This window comes from Halichoerus grypus, chromosome 12 (genome assembly GCF_964656455.1).
Source record: "Halichoerus grypus chromosome 12, mHalGry1.hap1.1, whole genome shotgun sequence".
NCBI lineage: Eukaryota > Metazoa > Chordata > Mammalia > Carnivora > Phocidae > Halichoerus > Halichoerus grypus.
The window spans coordinates 59,061,950-59,084,651 of record NC_135723.1 but is presented as its reverse complement, the minus strand read 5'-3'; the positions used below and the strand labels follow the sequence as shown (position 1 = coordinate 59,084,651).

Sequence of the window (22,702 nt, the reverse complement as noted above, 5' to 3'; positions counted from 1 at the left end):
TCATGTTGTAATTGAGATAAAAGAGGAATTTGCTTTGCATCAGTGCTAATTGGTTTATCAATATCCTGTACCATTTACATTTTAAAATTGAATGTCTGTAAGATGGTAAGGCGTATCTGTACAAAGCCTTAATAAAACTGGTAGTATACAGAAAGCTGTTCAGAGTGGTATATCTGTATTATAGCCAGTTTTAGGCTACGGGTCACTTACTCATAAATGAAAAACTTGTTACCAGTAACTTGTTTTCATGTCCATCCTCTAGACTAATTTCATGGAAGAGAAAGATGTAAATTTCTGGAACCAAAATTGCATACAAAATTAATTGGTGTTGACAATAGGATTAGAGCATTAGTATGCATATGCGTCTTTAGAATTTTATCTTCATTCTTCTGGGTATAAATGAATATCTAATAAAAAAGCAAAAGCGTAGATAACCTAGGCTATACTCTACTAGAATTTCCCTCTTTATCTTTGCCAGTTTATTTTATATCCTGCTTCATACTCTGAGCATTACTGGATCAGGGTATTCCTTAGGCATAGTGATGTATCCTGTGGTCTTCCTCAGATAATTTTCCTAGTAAAACTCTTATTAGATGATCACTTGCTATTCTAAAATGAAATTTTTGTATGGTTAGTGCTTATAGAAGTCTAACTCCAAACACCAGCTAATAAAGAATAGTATGAAAGTCACTTGAATCAAATGAATTGAATAAAATGTATACAATGAAATATATACATTGGCTACTAGAGTGAGTTTGTTATCAAAGAGAAGAGGAAAAGTGATAAAATTCCAAATAGAAATGTTAAGAGCAAAAGCAACAAATAGATTTTCCTTTATTATTGGCCTTAATTCTAAATTATGATAAAAACAGTGTTTAGAGAGATGAACCTTTAAATGTTTAATTTTTCCGAAACTGTACATACATTAGTTACCTCTCTATATATAATATATATTTTATATATACTTATATCAGTATATATTTACATATATCACTTATAAAGAATGGATACAAATTAGGAACTCCCTAGTTTTACTTAACTGTTATAATAATTTGTAAGTTCCTGGTGCTTCAGATTATACGAATGAATTGCTTATTTTCATAACATTAGGATTTTATCAGTTTATCTTATAAAGATTCTCAGTGGTTTAAAAGTCCTAAAAATGATTGCTTCTGGTATTGTCTTTTCTCCATGGTTTACAGACATGGTTTAAAATGACAGGATTGTTCTCTAATAGAGTATAGAGAGTGGCCACGATTTATTGAGCTTTGCAAGGTGAAAGAGAAAATTGGCATCAGCAAGCATAAATTCCCAAGTAGTAAATTCCCACAAAGTAGTACAGCATCAAAGTGGCTCAGCCACATTTATATTCTGTTCACTCTGAAGCAAAATTTTTTTAGAGCATTAATGTCAACATTTACAAATTGAGTCACCTATTCCTATGAAGTGATCATTTCTGATTAATTTCATCCTCATAAGTCGGTATTTTTTCTAGAACACTTTCCCATTTTTTTAAAAAATAGAAGAATAAAATCTTATAGTTTAAAACTCTTATTGACCCTATGATCTTTTACAGTGACTCTTTATGGATGTTAGTGAAATTTTAAAATGCTATAAAAAAAAGTAAAGCATAAAAAATATGTGTATACAACATATTTTGAGAATCTTTTTTTTTTTATTATGTTATGTTAATCACCATACATTACATCATTAGTTTTTGATGTAGTGTTCCATGATTCATTGTTTGTGTATAACACCCAGTGCTCCATACAGAACGTGCCCTCTTTAATACCTATCCCCGGGCTAACCCATCCCCCCACATCGCTCCCCTCTAAAACCCTCAGTTTGTTTCTCAGAGTCCATAGTCTCTCATGGTTCATCTCCCCCTCTGATTCCCCCCCTTTATTCTTCCCCTCCTGCTATCTTCTTTTTTTTTTTAACATATAATGTATTATTTGTTTCAGAGGTACAGGTCTGTGATTCATCAGTCTTAGACAATTCACAGCGCTCACCATAGCACATACCCTCCCCAGTGTCTATCACCCAGGACCTTTCTACCTTCCAGTTGGGTTCTAGTTGGGACTTAGAGCATAGTTTTATGGCACTGAAGGTACCCTGCTTGCATTAGAGAAGTTTTGTTCCTGTGCATCACAAAGGAACAATGTTGACAATAGAAGTTTTGCTATTATGTTTTTATTTTTGCCCCCCTGGGAATTGACTTTTTTGTTTTTCTTTTTTTCAATATTGGTGGCATAACAGGTCATTCGCATTACCAACCAGGGCACAGGCCCCTCTAGCAGCAACCATATTGTCTTCCACCTTAAAAGAAACTTAAAACAGTTGAACTTCTGGAAGGCTGTTCAAGATGAGAACTTTTCCACAAGCATAATTTTAGTTTCTTGGCTACTGCCCTTAGGACGGTGTTGCGTTTTCATTTAGGTGATGAAGCCTCTTAGTTGTATACCCTAATACCTATACAATAGATAACAAGTGGCAAAAGGTTTATAATAAAAGTTTGACCAATTTTTTTTTTTTTTAAGATTTTATTTATTTATTTGACAGAGAAAGATAGCGAGAGCAGGAACACAAGCAGGGGGAGTGGGAGAGGGAGAAGCAGGCTTCCCATGGAGCAGGGAGCCCGATGTGGGACTCGATCCCAGGACCCTGGGATCATGACCTGAGCCGAAGGCAGACGCTTAAAGACTGAGCCACCCAGGCGCCCCGAACAAATTTCTTAATAAACTGATAAAACACCATAGTATTGGCTTATTGACTGTTAAGTTCACTACCCACATGACCCAGTGAGACTCAGGATGGTGGGATTTTGGGTGTCTGTCAATGCCTGCATCCCAGCTCTGCCACAGACTTAAGCTCTTCTCATCTATAAAATGACAGAAATAATAGCATCTATCTACAGGATTGTTGCTAAGATTAAATGAATTAATCCATGTAAATCTTTTAAAACAGTTCCTGGCACATTGTAAGTGCTCAACATGGTAGTTATCTATGTGATTGATGGTGGTGGTGGTTAGTATTTGAATTGAGTTGTACCTTTAAAGCAGTTTCTTCATAGCATTTCCCACCATTTGGCATGTCTATTCATGTGCTTGTTTATTGCCTGTCTCCCCAACTAGAAGGCATGCTCCATGGAAGGGGTTGGCTTTATCTGCTCATTGCTGTATCTTAAGAACATACCTAGCACATAGTAGGTACTCAAGGAAGATTTGTCACATGGATAAAAGGGGGAGAGAGAGGGAAGGGAGGCACTTCTCCTGCCTCAGGTAAAAGTTACCTGTGTGTATGTGTCTTAACTGGCCCATTCCTAGAAGGTGGGCACAACCTCTTCTTGGCTTCTTTACTGTGTCTCCTTGGCTCCAAGCACAGCGCCTGCACATGGCAGATCTGTGTAAACAATGATGAGTAAGTGAATGATTGATTAAAACTGACATAGTCTTAAGTGTTTCATTTCCAGATCTGTTTCTGTGATACAAACATATCAGTTTAGTGATATAATTTGCTTTGTTCTTACATAAAACCAGACAGTATAGATACTTCTAGAGAATATAAAGTGAACAAACTTTTTTGGTCCTTTTAAAAGCCTTGGTTACAGTGAAGGCAAACATCTGGATTCGCTTTAATTTTTTTTTTTTTACAGTGTATGCATCATTTTTACTTCTCTCAAAAGTTCATTTAGAATTCTTATGATTTAAAGGTGAGTAGATTTGACACAGTGACGTTTATTTGAGTTGCATTATATATGCGGTCAGAGCAATGAATTCATTCTCTGTTTATATCAGAGAACATTCCAGCAATTGTAAAGCCACATGCATGCACGCGCACACTCTCGAACCACATCCAGTGGCAAGTTATTATGGGGACTGACAGACTGTCATCCTTTTGATGGCTTGAGCTGTATATCTCCTGAACAGCAATGGGGCTCTTATGCAGAAAGTATCATATGTTCCCAGCCAATTTACAGGGAAACAGCAATAACATTTTATCATGGTTGAGAGCCCAGTAGCTGCTTCCTATTAAACTTGCCCTTTCAGATACCTGTCTTGGATTAATTTGTTGATTTCAAATGGAAACTCAGTCTTCTCCAGTGAAGCATGACGTTCTAGGATAGACTCTCTGAATGACAATTACTGTGTATTCTAGCTGGTTTCAGACCATTACAAGCCTTAGGCACAGTGGAAGACAGAGGACTTCAGTAACTGATTTTAATATTATGTCTAATTTTAACTGTCAGTTATATATGTGCCAGTGAAAGAATCCTCAGAAAGATGAAATGCAAAACACTTCTAACTTGCTCTTTTTAATGATACACTTTGCTGTAGGGTGGGGAGTCGGGGGAGGAAAAGCGGAGAGGGAGTAGCCATCTCCTAAAGGGGAATCAGCACAGTGGGGAAGCATCAGATTTGCAAGTGAGCACGTAGCAACTGCCACCTGGCTTTTTTGCGTGCCCCTCGGGATGCTTCTAAATAGTAATATGTTCACCAAACAGGGTTCCATAAATCAGTGCCAGTATTTTTCCTTGAACACTCAAGAAAAATGAAATGTAGGGTTTTACAAAGGATAATAAGCTTTGTTCACCATTTTGGTGAGTCCTAGAGACAGAGCATGAATTGCTTTAGCAGTAAAGACTGTTGTGAGGTTCTGTTGAGTATAACCAGGTAGATTATGAAGAGAGGAGCATCTCTGCTGCTTAAAATGTGATGAGCCATTTTAAAAGAAAACCTAAATTCGGAAGCGCCTAAATTATATTTCAAGTGGAAGGGAAGAACCATGTTTTGGGGTCTTAAAAATGTTCCCTACTCATGGAACACATTAGACATAGATATTCTTGAACAGTTGTGCTTAGAGAATGTATTACAGTTATAGCAGATTAATTGATTGTTAATATCTTTGGGATTTTACTTTTCAGATTATTCCCTAAGCACATTGGCTTTATCTTTTCCCAAGTCATCTGCTATAACAGCATACTGATACCCTCACTTTATTTAAAAGGGGAAAGAAAGCAGCAATAGCAAACTACACCAATAACAAACTTGGATTTTTATAAAGGAATGAATGAACTGTTGACTTTCTTTCTGGCAATCTACCATTGAACGGAATGTATGGCAGCCGATTTAGAGTGAATCTTCTCTGTTATAATCCTTAAGAAAACCCCTGTAATAACATGGCCCACCATATGAATTCACATATGTGGCATGCCATATATATTCCTTGAACCACGGCTACTTCTTGAAAGCCTGATTATATAACAGTTATATTATGTGGTAAATCCATACATATCCTGGCTGTTAGCCCCAGCCCCCTGCTCTAGCATTGAAAGAATGTTGTACTGCTCGTGATACTCACATTGGGAAATAAACAGACATAGGTTTCAAATGCAGGAAGTAAACAACTTAGGCATGCCAAAATGCACAATCTGTTTCACATTTTCATGTGTCTCTTTTCAGTCTCTTTTTTTTCTTTTAATTCTGGAAGAGATTGGTTCTAAGAAAAAGCAGAAAGCTTTTATGACAGTTGTTTTATAATGGCTCTTTGTATGAAAGAAACCAATAAATTGCTGGGTAGAAAGTTTTATTTGAAACTTGATTCAGTGATACTTAGCAAAACTCTGCTTCTCAAACTGCATTAAGATACTCAGAATCAAAGTATTACAGCATTTTGATTTTCTTTTTTTTCTGGGTCCACATTGAACAGCCGTTGATGCCATCAGTTAGTGATAGAACAAATGATGTTTCCGCTTGGGCAAGCTTTGTTTTATCAGGATCAGTAACCTTATCAGCAGTTGACCCAGAACTATAATGCATGTCTCTGAATAGATAGCATATGTCACAGCTCTGTGCAGACTTGCTTCATAAGCAAGATCGTCTAATGAAGATTTAATAAATAAGGAAAAGTTTGCAGCAAGAAATGTCTTCTTTTATAATGATAACTTCTCTTAGGCTTGTTTTACTGCTCATGGCTCATCTCTTGCATTCATTCTCATGAAAGCTAAAAGAGTAAACATACATATAAATGCATCCACACGGTCTCCCATGATGCATAGTTTATCTGTCAGTATTTCTTTCTGAAATATATTTTGTGAGTGAAGAAGGTAGAATTTAGATTATCATATTGGTTTAGGTTCTTATGTGACACATAAATGCAATAATATCCAAAAGACTAGAAAACCCATGTGTGTGATAAACCCACAAAACTTCGGCAATTGTGTGGTGTTTGTGAGAAATAGGATAGTGCAGAAGGTTTTCTCTCAGTGCAGAACTTTCTGGATCTGAAATGTTTAATCACTAGCTTTTAATACCCTATAATCTAAGATTGGGTTCTTTGCTTTCATCAATCTGCTTTGATTTTTGAAGACATATAATAAATGGAGAAAGAAGATGGAGCATCCTCATACGTAAGTAAGTCACGCATGACTTGTACATTTTGACATTTAACACTTCTTTTCTTTGACCTTTGACAGGTTAGGGCTTGACCCCAAACTATTGGCTAAAATCCTAAATATGAGCTCAGGACGGTGTTGGTCAAGTGACAGTTACAATCCCGTACCTGGGGTGATGGATGGCGTTCCGTCAGCTAATAACTATCAGGGTGGATTCGGAGCAACACTCATGGCTAAGGTATGGTAAATGCAGAGACGACCCAAGAGAGAGGGAAAAAGTGCTTAATGGTCTAATCCCTCACCCCCTTTTAACAAAGCGTATGCCTATCCTAGAAGGCAGGATTACTAAAATTCACTCACTCTCTAGAAATGAGTTAAAACTTAGCTTCGATAAAAACCCTTATCTTGTTCATTTCAGAAGAGAAGAATAGGCTGGGAGTTTTATTTTGTGGGTTTTTGGGTTTGTTTGTTATATGAGATGGCAAGATTTTGTTCATCAGAAATTTTCGTTAATTTACCAAGTCCTTAGAATGGAAGCAGTAAGAATTTTCTAATACGTTGACATTGGATACACCCATCACAAAAGAAGAGAGGATCTTTCTCATGATACTAGATTTCTAAATACATCTTCCTGCTTTAAGAACATGTGTGTATTTATGTGTAAAGTCATTTGAAAAGCAAATTGTTGACCTCCTTCTATTTGTGATCTCAACTTTAGAAAATACTTTTTAGGGGGATAGACTTCCAGATTTCTGTGCAGAGCTATTTCCCACCCCACCCTGCCCCCATAATTGACTCCCCCCCGCCCCATTACAAAAGTAATAAAGCCTATACCCGGACACCGTATTCAGCTTACTTTCCTTTATTCTCCATGGCATTCTGCCCATTCTGTTTCTTAATATGCCTTGAATTCATGCAGTCCCCTCCTCTGCCACAACCAGTACGTTGGCTGAGCCTCCTTTAGATTATACCACGTCAGCCCTTTACTGGTCTCCTTGCTTTTCATAGTCCTCTTCGGTTCATTTTCTACATCATGGGAAAGAGCGGGCTCCCTGAGATGTAAAAACCCGAGTGTGCCTTTTCTCCTACTAAGTCTCTCTCATGGTTTCCAATCATTTGTAGATGAAAGTCTGTCTCTACAAGTTGTCTTATGAAGCCCTCGATGATATAGCCTTTGCTTGTCCCACCAGCTCATTTCTGCCCTCTCTTTGCTTCAGTCATACTGAACTCTGCCCCTCGTTGTCTCTCACTTGCAAACCTCCAGGCTGGCTGTTCCCTTGCCTGCACCCCATTTGTCCTTGCCCCCTCCATCCCAGCTTCTGGCACACTTCCTGGCGTATCGTCAGCGCGCTTTAAATATTTATTGGATAAAGCAGTGTTTGAACTGTTTCTTATTTTGCAATTTGATTTCTTCTCATGTTTCATTTAAGAAAATACTTATTTTTATGCCAGTCTGTATCCTGTATTTAGATTTGCATGTCCTCCACACAGGCTTTTGTAATTGTGCTGTGTGGCTGTTGTTAGAAACAGGAAGTAGCTCCTTAAGTGTATTGTTTTCATTGAAGCTGCGGGTGATTTATTAGAGCACATGGAAGGATGGAAGAATCACATTTATGCTCAGTTTCCATTCTGTCTCCATATGAAGTGAGTTGTGAGCCGCTAGCTTATTCGGTTCCTGTAATACCGCTGATGGTCGGAGCAGAGGAAGCAGCTAACAAGTAGAGTGTAGTAAGAGGTAGGAGGCTTCTCGTCAAAGGGGTCAGATGAATTTGTCTGGCCTCCTGGTCCTCTGCCGTGCTGGCTTTGTCTGGGGACTCCGCCCTCGCTGTCCTCCCCGGTGTGGTACTCCTGGCTTTCGCCGTCTGCTGCAGTCGCTCTGCCCAGGAAGAATCTGCCACGGTTAAGGTCTTCCCTTTGAAACGATTTTCTTGATAATAAACGATAGCATTTTCAACTAACAGCATGAGACAGTGCGGGAGTTACAATGGAAATTACTGGTCTCCTTTAATCTCATTTCCTCTATGAAATGCAGTTGTGATTTCCCTTATAAAGAGGAAGATTTATTAATTTTGCTTGGAATGAGAGTACTTAGAAAGGAACTTAAAAAAAAAATCTTTCATCATTTCGGATTGCTGTTAACAAAAACACACCATAGCTAATTAGATTCATATAGAGAAATTGATGGAGGTTAAAGAAATCCCTATCAATGCTGCATTGATTAAAGCAGTCAGACCTGCTTGGGCAGATCAAGGCTTTACTTCCTAAGAGATGTTTTGCTCAACTGCCATTAAATGTATTGTGGGAGGGGATATGTTAGTGTGTCGTTGGAAGTAGAGGCTTGTACATTTATTTCTAGGTCTCAGCATCATAAAATTCTATCATGTTATGTGTATATAATCAGAACATAGTCAATATGAAAACTAGATCATTCTTTTGCACTCTCCAACCTAGATGTCGGTCTGTGATGGCCACTAGAGAACAACATACGGAAAATCATGACTCTTGGTCCTCCCCCGGTGTACCCATTTCCCTGTAAAACATAACAACTTGGTCCTCCATTAACTTGTTGAAACTTTATTATTGTTTTATATTTTTTCCTGAACTACCTACTTAGCTCATGAATTCATAAATATTTTATTTGACTAGTGAAGTGGAAAATCTGTTTATTTTAAATTACATATCATAAGCTTCAAAGGATGCCTTCTTTTTCTAACATTTCAAGATAGACAAGCCTCGCAGACTTTGAGAGACTAATCACTTTTCTCTTTTTAGAATGTGCATCCTTTTAAGGTAACAGGCGCCAGAGCTATTTTACTGTCCATGTTTTTGGTTTTGTTAGGTTTTATCTGGGGTATGTACTTGCCCGTTGAAAAACTCTAGACTTTTCTTCTCGATAGTATTGTGTTCTCTTCGGTGTGTTACGTTTAACTCCGAGTTCTTCTGTTCCAGTTAACTAGGTTAGAAGTGGAATGCAGTCTATGTAGATTTTCTCTACGTCTTTTGAAAATTAACTCATCTTACAGATATGCTGCAAAACGATGTCAACAAGAGAGGTTTGTCTGGGTATAAGCGGTAGTGCAGCTGTATGTTTGTTAACTGTGTGGGTAACAATTAAACTCCCTTTTTAGTTTTAGGAAGCTATAGAAGACTTTAAGATTAAGCAGTTTTTTCAAATCTATTGTCTACCTGTGAAAATTTTACAAATAAGCACAAAATCCTGTTTGCACCTCTACCATCATACATATTCAAGAGACTTATTATTTTTTCTTTGAATAATTTTTTCCTTTGAGTGGAGTGTATCAATAACTGCTCCATTATCAAAGATTTCCTCAGAGAGTAAAATTATTTCTCATCTTGCTTCTTCTTTTCCCCTTTCATTGTTTGCTGACTTTTCCATTGGTGGGAGAAGTGAGGATGGTAATGGTAAGAAGATCTAGTTGGTTTTGCCACTAGTTTGCAGCTCTTATAAAATCACAAATAAAATGAAATATTATTCCAATTATCCAAGCCTTCATTGTCTTCCATCAACCTCAGATAGTTCAGGTTTGGACAAGATTCCATTTTTATGGTAGTGGATATTCATTAGCTACCGATTAACTATAAAAGATTTATAATGTTAACTTTTGTCTATTTTTTTTTTTTAATATTTTATTCATTTATTTGACAGAGAGAGAGAGAGAGAGCACAAGCAGGGGAAGTGGCAGGCAGAGGGAGAAGCAGGCTTCCCGCTGAGCAGGGAGCCCGATGCGGGGCTCGATCCCAGGACCCTGAGATCATGACCTGAGCCGAAGGCAGCCGCTCAACTGACTGAGCCACCCAGGCGCCCCCCTTTGTCTACTTTTAAACAGCCATAAGTTTTCTGAAACCCTCAGAATGAAGCATTAGCTTGCTGAGATGTTAACTGTCACGAAGGCAGATGTCCCATTGCACTTAAAATCCAAACTCCTTACCAAACGCATTAAAGCTGCTGTGTTTTACCTGTGTCCATCCTGGACTCATTTCCCTCTCCAGCCCCCTGGCTCACATTCAGCCTCATTGCCCTGCTTGCTATTTCTTGAATACCCAAGCCATGTCCCCCCACACGGACTTTACCTTGCTGTTCCATCTACCTGAAACTCTCTTCCCCCTACTCTCCAAAGAACTCACTACTCCCTAACACTCAGTTTGTAGATCAGGTGTCTCCACCTCAGAGAGGTCTTCCCTAAACATTTCATCTACCAGGACTCCCTTCCTTCCACCCGACCCTTGCTGTTCCGCCACTTCCCAATCCCTTGCCCTGCTTTATTTTTCTTCATAGTGCTTGTCTTTGTCTGAAGTTTTAGTATTTCTTCTGTTGTCCATCTTCCCCAAGCTTGATGAGAACAGTGACTGGGTCTTATCATGCCTGTGTCGCCAGCCCTTGGAACAGTGCCCAGCACACAGCAGTTGCTAAATATTTGTTGAATAAGATATTGAATGGATATTCAGTCATAATGGGGTTTGTCTTAGGCTTACAGTCTTCTGCAGATTTGAAAAAGCATTTCCCTATATGATCTCATCTGTGTAGTAACCCCTGTCCAAAGTCAAAACAAAACAAACGGGTCTGGTGGAGAAGTGGAGAGGATACTCAGAAATTAAGGTTTCTGTCTGGAGCAGTTTTGCGGCCATATGAAAGTACTTATAAAAATATATATAACTTACCACAGTATTCGTAAGTATCTTATTTTTTCAGACCTCGTCTCTCCTTCTTTGAAACCAAAGCTTTAGGAGCCACAGTTCCAAAGAGCCTTAACTACCAGTCTCAATGTGTTTCCTTCTGCCCTTGTTTGATTTAGGATCTGGGGTTAGCACAAGACTCTGCCACCAGCACAAAGAGCCCAATCCTTCTGGGCAGTCAAGCCCATCAAATCTACAGGATGATGTGTGCAAAGGGTTACTCAAAGAAAGACTTCTCATCCGTCTTCCAGTTTCTACGAGAGGAGGAGAGCTTCTGAGTTTGCCCTTGGCCATGGACGCTGCTGGACACCAAACTCTATCTTGGAGCCTCCTTATAGCTCACTCCACAAGTAAATGGGTTTAATCAAAGGTCACCTGTCTGCTTTTGATTATCTAGGTCCCAGTGAACCCTAGGATTTTTCACCCATTTTTAACTGCTTATTCTTTTTATCTATTTAGCAAATATGTGTTATCTGAATTTATTTTCCTGAAAGCCACTGATGGTCTCTGCTAACTAGCTGATTAACCTTTTTCAAAAGTTTGATCCCTGAGCATCTTCAACTACATCATTGCATACTTCAATCAGGATATTATTTACTCCACTTCACAGATAAAACCAAATATTTTTTAAACAGGATGGAACCAAGCTGAAAGAAAAAAGAAATTGATGTGGGGAAAGGAGGTAGAAAAGGGGGAAGTATAGTGAATGACTACCTGTGTCCCTCGGGAAGTTTGTCCTGTTAACCAAGTGGTGGTATTCTTGCAGTATTGAGGTCACTGATTTTCCAGGGAGTTGATAAAGCTAGAGAACTCCTTGCTGCATGTTTTATAATTTGGACTCTGTTACATTACCTTAGTGTGTCCTTGTTATAATTCCCAATACTCAGCAAACTTGTTTTTTATATTTTTGCTTCCTTGTACATTCTTACTACATATTTTTTGACTTCAAAAGAATGACATCTTTAGAACTGTTTCAGAGCCAATGATGATATTTGCTTTAGATAATTATTACATTATTCTAAATATAACTGTATTATTTTGAATTCAAATAAATTTCTATGCTGATAATACTTTCTTGGAGTTTTTGTGTCTTCCCAGCCATTTGGTGAACGACTAAATGATCTGACAAACTAGTGTTACAGACTGATGGGGAAAGGGTAGGAAGAAAAGGAAGGGAGGGGAGGTCAAAAGGAACAGAGCCTCAACTGGGCAGTGGCAAGCCAGCATCCTGCTGGGGTCTGTTTGAATCCTTAATGGGCATTCATTTGAATGTTTTCTAGATTGTGGGTGCATGAGAATTCAGCCTGCATTAAATGGAATGTCCCCCAGTGTTGAGTGCAGTTGCCACTTTCCCTACCACAGCCCCTAGGAATATTCTTGTGATAGACCTAGATACTTTGGCAGAAGTACTACGATTTTCATGGTCATAAAAAATTCCAGGCACTATTATAAGTGCTGGGGCTATGTTGATGAACAGAACAAAATCTTGCCTTGTAGACCCTAAGTTCTGGTGTCTCGTGTGTGTGTGAGGGGATGTGACAGACAAGAAATAAATGTTTAATGAATATGTCAGGTAATAATAAGGAAAGAAGGCAGGATAAGGGGGATCGATGGGAAGTGCCCAGTGTGTTTTGTTAGGGTGGTAAGATGGCATTTGAACAGAGATAACATGGAAGTGAGGGAACAAGCCATGCAGGTATCTGAGGAAAGAATATTCTAGGAACAGGGAACAGAAAGTACAAAGGCACAGAGGTAGGATGATGTTAGATATGAGGAATAACAAGGAGGCTCTAAGTGAAGTCACGAGATGAGAGCCAGAACTTGTAGGGCCTTGTAGGCTATGTTAGGATATTGGCTTTTATTCTTTTATTTTTATTTTTTTGAGAGAGAGAGACGCAGAGAGTGATATGGGGAGGGGCAGAGGGAGAGGGAGAAATTTTAGCAGACTTCGCACTCAGCACAGAGCCCGATGCAGGGCTCTATCTCAAGACCCTGAGATCACGACCTGAGCCGAAACCAAGAGTCGGACACTCAACCAACCAAGCCACCCAGGCGCCCCTTGGCTTTTATTCTGAGCAAAATTACATTGTATCAGTTAGCCAAAGCAAAACCTAACTGCTACATTGCCACCCCAAAACTTAGTGGCTTCAAATAACAAATGTCTATTATTTTTCAAGATTCTGTAGGTTGGCTATATTCTACAACGGGCCAACTCCTCTGGAGCTGGAGGGTCTAGTTTGGCCTCACTCAGCTGGGACAGCTAGAATGGTTGGGGCTTCTCTCCACATGGTCCAGGAGGTTAATCTGAATTTCTTCACATGGTGGCTGAAAGGCTGTCAACAGCAACATAGGACAAGCCCCAGTGAACAGACATTTTGCAGGGTTCTGCTTGTTTCATGGCTAGACTGTCCCATTGGCCGAGGCAAGTCACATAGCCAAGCCCAGAGTCCACATAGGAGTGGACGACATAAGAGTATGGACACAAAGAAAGGCATTAGGGTGGCCAGTTTGCAAAGATCCTTTCACGCCAACCCACTGAGCATTTCATTTGGAGGATTGATGTGGTCTGACCTACTCTTTAAAGGATTGCTCTGGGTGCTGTGTGGAGGGGGGGGTGGAGGCCAAGGGTGGAAGCAAGGAGACCGGGTAGGAGGGAATTGTAATAATCCGGATGAGAAGCAGTAGGGGCTGGGGCCACAATGTTAATGATGGAAGAGGCAAGAAATGGTCAGATTTGAATATAAAAGATAGATGCACAAACTGATGGATAGGATGAGAGAAAAGGGGGAGAAGTCCAAGGAAGAATCCAAGGTTCGTGGGCAAAGTGAAGGAAAAGAGTTACCATTTACTGTGGGGAAGATGTGGGGGTTTTAGGAGGAAAAAAACTGTGTTTGAGGTGCCTAGGAGCCACATAAGTGGGGAAAAGCAAAGGTCCAAGACCATGCCCTGTGCTACTCTCACTTTCAGTGGTTGAGCCAGCAAGTGAGACTAAGGAGGAGTGACAGTGGGTGGGAAAACAACAGGAGTCGTGACCTGGCAGCCAAATGAGGACAGTGTCTTAAGGAGGAATGGTTATTTGTGTCAAAAGCTACTGACGAGTAATGAATGTTAAGAGCTGAGAATTAATGATTTGGATTTGGCATAGTCATTGGTGGCTCTGACAGGTGTGCTGGGGTGTGTTGGAAATGACATTGAGCATGAGGGAAAGGGAAGAGAAATTGGAAGCAAAGAGTAGGGACAACACTCAAGAAGTTTTACTGTTAGAGGAAACAGACAAATGGGGTAGATACTGGCAGGGATATGGGGTCAAGGGAAATTTTATTGATATTTTTAAGATTGGAGATACTATGGGGTTATGCTGATGGAAGTGGGATGATCCAGTAAAGGGAAAGAAGTAGTGCGTGAAAGAGAGGACACCTGCCAAGCAATATCTTGCAGTGGAGAGGGAAGGGGACAGGCAGGCCCGGATCTCTGAAAACAAAAAACCAGCACAAACAGATCATGTGTCGGACCTGTAAGCATCTTACGTGAAGGGTATTAGAGCTAGAAAGGACTTTACCAGCCTCTCAGCCCTCCTCTGACCGTTACTTTTCTCATCTGTAAAGTTGTCATAAACAATGGAGCTGAATATTCAGTGCTTGCTTGGAAACTTGAAACAAAAAAATATGAGCGAAGGACAATCCCAAGTGTTGGCAAGCATGTGGAGAGAAGCAAAACCCTCATACGTTCCTGCCAGGAATATAAAGCGGTGCAGCCACTTTGGAAAATAGTTTGGCAGTTCCTTGAAAAATTAAACATAGAGTTACCACAGGACCCAGCAATGCCACTCCTAGATATATACTCAAGAAAAATGAAAATATATGTCTGCATGGAAACTTGTACACGAAATGTTCATAACAGCATTAGTCATAAGAGCCAAAAAGTGGAGGCAATCCAAATGTCCCCCACTGATGACTGCATAAACAAACTGGCAAATCCATGCAATGGAGGAATGGCCATAAAGAGGAATGAAGTACTACCACGTGATACAACATGGGTGAGCCTTGAAAACATGATGCCATGTGGAAGAAGCCAGACACAAAAGGCCACATGTTACATGATTCTGTATGGAATGTCGGAAATCGGCAAATCCACAGACACAAAGTAGATGAGTAGTTTCCAGGGACTAATGGGGAGGGGGAAATAGGGAGTGACTGCTCTTCGGTATGGAGTTACTTTTTAGGGTGATGAAAATGTTCTGGAATTAGATAGTGATGGTTGCATGACTTTGTGAATGTATTAAAAACCACTGAATCGTATACTTTTAAATGGTGAACTTTATGATGTGTGAATTATATCCCTATGAAAAAGAAAAACTAAGGAAAAATATCATGAGTTACAATCTTTCTCTCTTCATAAGTGGTTCTCAGCTGGGGCAGTTTTGCCCTGAGGCGACATATGGCAACGTCTGGGCATATTTGTGGCTGTCATACAGGGGGGATGGGAGTGCTCCTGGCATTCAGTGGGTATATGTCAGGGATGCTGCTAAACATCCTACAGTGCACTGGACAGGCCCCACAACAAGAATTTTCCTGCCCCAAATGTCCATAATGCAGAGTTTTGAGAAACCCTGATCAGGTGTGGGTTCCACAGGTACCTCAAACTTGGTATATCAAAACCTGATATACCCCATCGTCCCACCCAGCAGACCTGCTTCTCTGACTGGTCCCGGTCCCCTCCAGGTTCCCAGGAGCAATCCGTGACTCCCCCCCACTCTATGCACTCTGCATTGTGAGGTCGAAAGCCCTAGAGCCTGCTTCAGGGCCTCATTGCTCCTGGCCTGGGGTGCTTCAGCGTCTTTGGAATTGCTCTTCTTTTTTCCTAACAGCTTTCCTGAGGTATAATATGTATACAATAAAACTTGCTCATTTTAAATGTAAAATTCAATGACTTTTAGTAAGTTTTCAGAGTTGTACAGTCATTACCACAATCCAATTTTAGAACATTTCCATCACCGCGCCCCCCCCCCAAATCCCTTGTGCCCGTTCACTTTCATTGACTGTGCTCACCCCCCACCCTCTCTCCAGAGGCACCCACTAATCTTTCTGTCTCAGTAGATTCACAGCTGCTTCTTGACCACCACTTTGGTTCTTCAGTTCGTCCTTCATACCCCTGCAAGAGAGAATCTTTCTAAGACTGACATCCAGGCCCGTCATTCCCCTGCATGAAATCCTTTAGGCTGGGCTGCGGTCTGAGCTCTGCAGCATGGTGTTCATGGCCCTTCATGTCCCGGCTCCTGTTGTACTTCACCAGCATTACTGCCCTCCGCTTTGTCTGTGGTATAACCCTGGGTGCCAAAGGTCGTGAACCACGGCACTTGCCATTTTTCAAGGATGCCACATTTGTCACACCTCAGTCCCTTTGCACCTGAAATGCCCTTCTCCACTCCTAGTCGGCCAGCTCAGGCGCCATAGCTCCTAAAAGGCCTTCCTCAGCCACGGCAGGCCACGTCGCTTCCCCTCTGTTTCCATAGACAGCTCTTTGATGATACCTCTTGTATCAGAGGTCTTATCCTATTACATCACATGTGCTGGCTTGCCCGGCTGTCTTCCACACCAGTCGCTGAGCTCTTTGAGGGCACAGAAAGTGTCATGTTCAGCTCTGAGTCCTGCGTCGAGTTCAGCACCTTGCATCTGAGTAAGAGCTCAGTGAATGTGTGAACGTGTGAATGACCGAGTCAGTGGAAGCTGTGACATTGCATTTGTGTCCGGTGAACGGACTGCGCAAACTTCTTTCTTAAAGAGTCTTCCTTAGCAGATCAGGTTTATTTTACTCTGTTATCAATGATGCAGTTTGTTACACACGGTTGCCCAAGAAGTCTTGCAGAATGTGAAACTTTGATAAATTTTTCTTAGTTGAAAGAAACTTCTGGGGAAAAATACGCATTTTTGGTAGCAAGATTTTGTCTCTTTGTTTATGTACTTTATGTTTTTTAAAAAAAGATTTATTTATTTGATAGAGCAAGTGAGTGTGGGTGGGGGGCAGGGCAGAAGGAGGGGGAGAGAGAGAATCCCAAGCAGACTCCCCACTGAGCACAGAGCCCAATGTGGGGCTGATCCCACAACCCTGAGATCATGACCTGAGCTGAAATCAAGAGCCAGGTGCCCAACTGACTGAGCCACCCAGATGCCCAACCAACTGAGCCACCCAGGCACCCCTGTTTATGTACTTTAAACTTCAACTTGCATACACACATTCCCCTTTTTGAAGCACGGTGGTTCCAAACGTAATCTCTGTAACATGCTACACAGACCTTGAGGCATAAGGTGAATTTCATAAGAACACAGGTTTGACTTATTCAAGGGATTCTGTGACTAGTTAGCTGTTTGGGAGAATCTTTTGCTCTCCTGTCGATCTGACATCAGGATAAGGAAGCATATGCTCAGCCCCAGCTAAGTCCAGCGCTAAGTGAACTCCAAAGGGACTGGGCCTACTCCTTGGTCATTTTTCTCAGGGCATGAATTTTGATCTTGACTTATCTTCCAGGCAATCAGAAATGCGTGTGATCTGTCCACTTCTTGTGGGGAGTGGGAAGCGAGGGGGAGAACCGCAGATCTGAGCGGAGAATGGGACAGCGTTATCCACGTGCATGAATTCCACTCAGGCTACTGTCAGGAGCCTGCTGTTCGGGGAAAACAGCACAAGTTACTGCTGGCCTCAGCTGCATTAACTGCACCCTCGAGCATTCTCAAATGGCCAGCCAGTGGGGAGGCACCTGCCCGGGGGGAGGGTTTGGGGGGGTGTTGGTTAGCCATCTTTCAGTTCAATTGAAGAGGAAGCTTTAGAACATCAGAGGGATTTGTAATGTTCCGTGCAAGGTGTCAGACCCATAAACTAGCATGTCCATCGCACCAGTGTGCACGTGGAATCGCCTCTCGTTGGTGGCAGAGAGATTGAAGATGACCTTTTACTATTTATTGTATTCATCATTTCATAATTCAAGAATACCTAAAAGGGATGAAGACTTCTTCATTCAAACTAGAATTCGCCTCTTTGAGAACGTGAATAGGAAATTACAGTGAACCAGAAGCACACTGCAGGAGTGCTTCCGAGTGTCTTGGTTACCAGAACTGTCCCCAGTGAGGAGACAGGAGACCCGTGCCCCAGGTCAACACTAACCTGTGCAATATCGTATGGATAGTTTCCTTCTTTTGAGAACGAGAGCAGTGCACTGATCTCCAAAGTTTGTTTTAGCTCTAAAATTCTGCTTCCTTTTAGTTAAGGGCTTGAGAAAACGTGAGGCATGTGCTTCTGACAGTTTTTGGACTCTCTCTGGTCAGGTATTATTTATTGCTTATATAGCCATCTCATTTATTAGGGTTTTTTTATAGCCGGGAATAGATTCAGAGATCAATACATTTTTATTAATGATGGTCCGTCATGCCTGGTAAAGAGATGGCAAGAGAGCTCATCTAGAATGAGCCACTTGAATAAACCTGACACACAAGCTTAGCTACGAGCTGCATTTTGGCAGGCCTCTCTGTAAAATAATGACATTGGCAGAGGGAAAGACGATGGAAACCTTCCTCACAGCCAGACTCATAAAATCAAAGGGCGGGTTTGGGGTGCGCTTCCCAGCCCTGGCTGTATATGCAAATCCCATGACTTTTTGAGTGCAGCATTTTATCTTCAAAAGGACAAAATTTGGCATTTGCTGTAGTCATTAAAAATGATAAATGCCTAAAATGCTTTAGAGTTGGGATTATTGTAGGTTAGAACAAATATTGCTTCAGTACCCAACAGTATCTTAGAGTTGAAAACTTCTCACTGATGTTGTCAAACCAGAAAGTAAAAAAAACCCTTCATTATTGTCCCTTTAAATCATATGAAATTGGGCATAATTGTTGCCAGTACTCCTTATAAAAATGAATGGTCTGGAAGTGACTTACTTTTGGAAGTGAATTACTCCTCCCGACACCATTAAGAGATAGCCTTGTGCCCCTGAAAGAGTTAATCCACCTCCAGATGGAGCTTTTCAGCCCCTCTGAGCAGAGCGGTCAGATGATATCAAGTTCACTATTCTTTTACATTTGTTTTGGGCCTGTTGAACTTAATTTTCATTCCATTTATGGGTAGAATTTGAAACATCTTATGATAATTTTAGACGATTGGAGGCCTTTCCCAGAAATGTCACCTTAGACCTCCAGTCTCAGAGACTTGAAGAGCAAACGTCGCTTTAATCCCTGTCTCTCTCTCCTCCTCTTAATGACCTTAACCCTGACCCCAGGTCTGCTCTCTGTAAGTGCCAAACATGATTCATTCTCCTTGCTTGATTTAGTTTTGTCCCTTTAATGAGCCAAGATGACCAGGGAGACCTGATAGCTTATTTGTGCTAATGTAAGTATGCTCTACTAGTTAACTCCTAACTCATTTATTTGGCTTTTCCTTTTGCCTAGAATTGACCCTTTGTCTCAGAGATGCAAGGTCCATGTTTTAGACAAAGGAGATTCGAACAGTGAACGTTAACACGCGAGTCAGGAGACAGACACTGCACTGGAAAGAAAGATAAAGCAAACTGTTGGAGAATGAGAGAGACAGAATATCAGATTCTGTGCCTCAGCTGCCACGTTACAGATCCAGTATACATGTTCACTGAGAACAGTATTTTATTATGCAGTTACCGCCTCACGCCCTCCTGCTCAGAACTCCCCTTTGGAGCTCGAGGCCTCCTAGCGTCTGCCAGTCACACATTTCTCTGCTGGTGTCTTTGCAGTCTGAATGTCCTATTTCTTCAATTTCTGATACTGTTTGTGTGTGCAGGAATGGGTTTTTCACTTAGTGTTTCATACATGTTCTCTGATTTCTTTCTTCCCCAATGTGGCAGTGGCAGAACTGGGCCATCAAGGACACGTACAAGGTGACAAGCAGGAGGAGACTTTTTAAAAGAGATTTACGATGGGTTTAGTTTCCCTGTTGTCGAGCTTACCACTTTCAGCCCAATTCATTTTGGATCGGTAGGTATCTGACCATGGGGTGCTGATAAATGTGTTTTTATCATTGTGAATTTATGCTTGCTTCAATGTCAAAAAGAAAAAAAAAACTATTAAAACGTGGTATGACTTTGAGCGGTGGCTCGATCCCTGATGATGGCCCTTCCTGGCCATCCCATTTAATTTCTGGCTGGTCCAACATTAAAAGCTGCCCCTTCCGAGGTTGGGTGTTCACCGCATTGCACTGTACTCCAGGCAGTTCAGCCTGGCTCCTTCCGCAGGCCAGCAACACCCTCAAGTTTATATACCTGTGTCACCACAAATCTTAAAAGATGCAATTTTCTGGGCAGCTCCTTCCTCCTCAGATGAATAGGAGGGCGGGAGTGAAGGCCGGGGCTCTCCTCTCCATGTTAGGACCAGGAAGGGCTGGCGCCTCTGTCCTCCCTCACCCAGGCCCCCGGGAGGCCGCTGGCTGAGGGCTCCAAGACGAGGGTCTAGCACATGCTGCAACGTCAGTTTTTTAAAACAATCTGCTTATTCTTTTCTGAAAATACCTCGCTGTGCTTCTCCCGGAATGGTACCGATGGCATCCCTTGTCCGCGGTCCAGCTTTGCATACTTGCTCTCTTCAGAAGAAACAAAACTTCAAAGAAAATTCTCCTAGCAGTCAAAGAGTGATCTAATCTCCAGCTCTTTAGAGCTGGGGAATCTTTTCTTATGTTAGCCTGTTATGCCAGATGGTTTCCTCTTCTAAAAAACATAAAAAATCCTAAATGGATTCTGCTTGGTCAGGTATTGTCATCTTTGTAGAGAATTTTCTTTGCCTGATGTCCTATCTGATGGGCCATTCTATGTATTATATGCTACATAATCTCCATGAATGGATACTGTGCTCCATAAAACTGCCATACTGTTTTCAGAAACTAGTAATTCACAAAGTAAACCTGAGACAGTGCTGTTAATAAACACAAATTGCAAACAAGAAGGTAGTAAGTGGAAATAATGCACTCATTTAGGAGTAATAAAGCCTTTGATCTTACTTTGAAGGAAAGAGTCCCTATGTTTAAACTACCCATTCAGGGACAGCCAGATGCCCATAAAGAGCAGTGCTTCGCTTTGATAGAAAATCACTGAGGCCTGTCTAGCAGGTCTGGTTTGTAAACAGATTAGTTAAGGGCTCATCAGGACTGATTTGCATAGGATTCAGCAAGCCCCAGTCACTTTTTCAACCTTAATGAGCAATGCCATTTCCAGGTTGGAAATGACACCATTTTTTTTTTTTTTCCTAGCTAGAAATCTTAGGTAATTACTTTGTGGGAAAGGGAAAGAATATTCACACAAAGTGAATCCTTGCTGTCCTCAGCTAATGGGAAAATGATGACCTGAGACTTGTTTTGCTTGCTCTAAATGGTGAAGGATATAATGAAGGAAATAGGTTATGAGTTTAAAATTAGGTTACAGAAAGGTTTTCTTCCCTTTCTCTATTATTTGAGAGATAAAGGAGGATTAATCCAAATTATAATAGAAGAGGTAACATGCAGCTGCAGGCTGGGACCACAAATATTTATCTATCTACAGATGTTTATGGAGGACCTCCTTAAGAGCCAGGCTGTGTTCTCTGGGCTGGGCCTCCCTAGGTGCTCAAGGCAGAGGAAGGCCCTGCCCTCACAGAGCCTACCTTCCAGAGCCGTTGTGGAGAAATGGGAGCAGTAGAGGAAAGGAAATGGGCCAGTATAAGCCCATGTTCTGAAATTTTTACTAATTAGCAGCCATTTGCTTGAGAGGTGGCAAGATCAGTATCCCCAGAGAGAAAAAAATCCCCTCTGATCAATAGAATTCCAGTTTTATTTTCGATTTTCAGAAGAGTCAGTCATCACTTTGATGTCAGTGATCAGGAATATCTCCTCTTTTTAAATTTTGGAGTGAAGAAAATATCAAAACCTTTGCTTACTCTGCTAACTTGATAGGTAACAAGAGGAGCAGCTCAGTAGAGATGAAGGGTAGCTTTGAAAAGAAGGACTTTTGAAATAAAATGAGCTGATACAGGAAGTTTTCAACTCGGATCTCTCAGAAGTGCAGTGATTTGATGGTGGACGATGGCCTGTTTCTTTGTCTGGCTTGCAGCTGCATTGTTCTGCTTGTAAGAGATGTTTTTAAGCATTATAAACATTGGTGACACTAAGTTGCTCAGTTGGGAGCTTGGGTTTAAATAACAACCTTCAGCCTTTGTGTCTTGCCTCCTCAAGGCCAAGGCCCTCAGCCCTGCACTGCTTCCTAGAAGCGAGATCCAATCAGCACGCTCCTTAGGAAAGCTGAGTCACGTGAATCCTGTATCTCTCAAGGGAACGCGGGTGAAGGCTTGGAGGGCCTTGCTGGTCCCCTTCCTAGCACGCCCATTCCACTGTTTCCTAATGGGGAGATCTCCCTCTGGCTTGTCATTTTCTACATGTCTCGTAGCTTCCATATGGGAATATACCTGATGACCTCTTCCAGGCAGGTGCGCTCGCCTGGAGAAGCCGTCTAGGTGGGCACTGACAAGAAGGCTCCAGTCTGCCTTTCAGGGGTCCTCTTGACACACGGCGGCACCTGCGTCTTTGATGCACAACAGTGGGAATCCGGGCTGTTCTGCTTCCTCCTCTGTCTGC

General features: G+C 41.3%; 1 protein-coding gene across 1 annotated transcript in view; it reads left to right on the top strand.

Moving 5' to 3' along the window:
* Positions 1–12,159, top strand: part of HIBADH (3-hydroxyisobutyrate dehydrogenase) — a 105,353-nt gene extending 93,194 nt beyond the window's left edge. Inside the window, exons 7-8 of the mRNA XM_036088782.2 lie at positions 6,476–6,632; positions 11,209–12,159. Coding sequence (XP_035944675.2) covers positions 6,476–6,632; positions 11,209–11,367 — 316 coding nt within the window. The 3' untranslated portion in view covers positions 11,368–12,159. The remainder of the gene's footprint in view (positions 1–6,475; positions 6,633–11,208) is intronic.
* Positions 12,160–22,702: the final 10,543 nt, after the last annotated feature.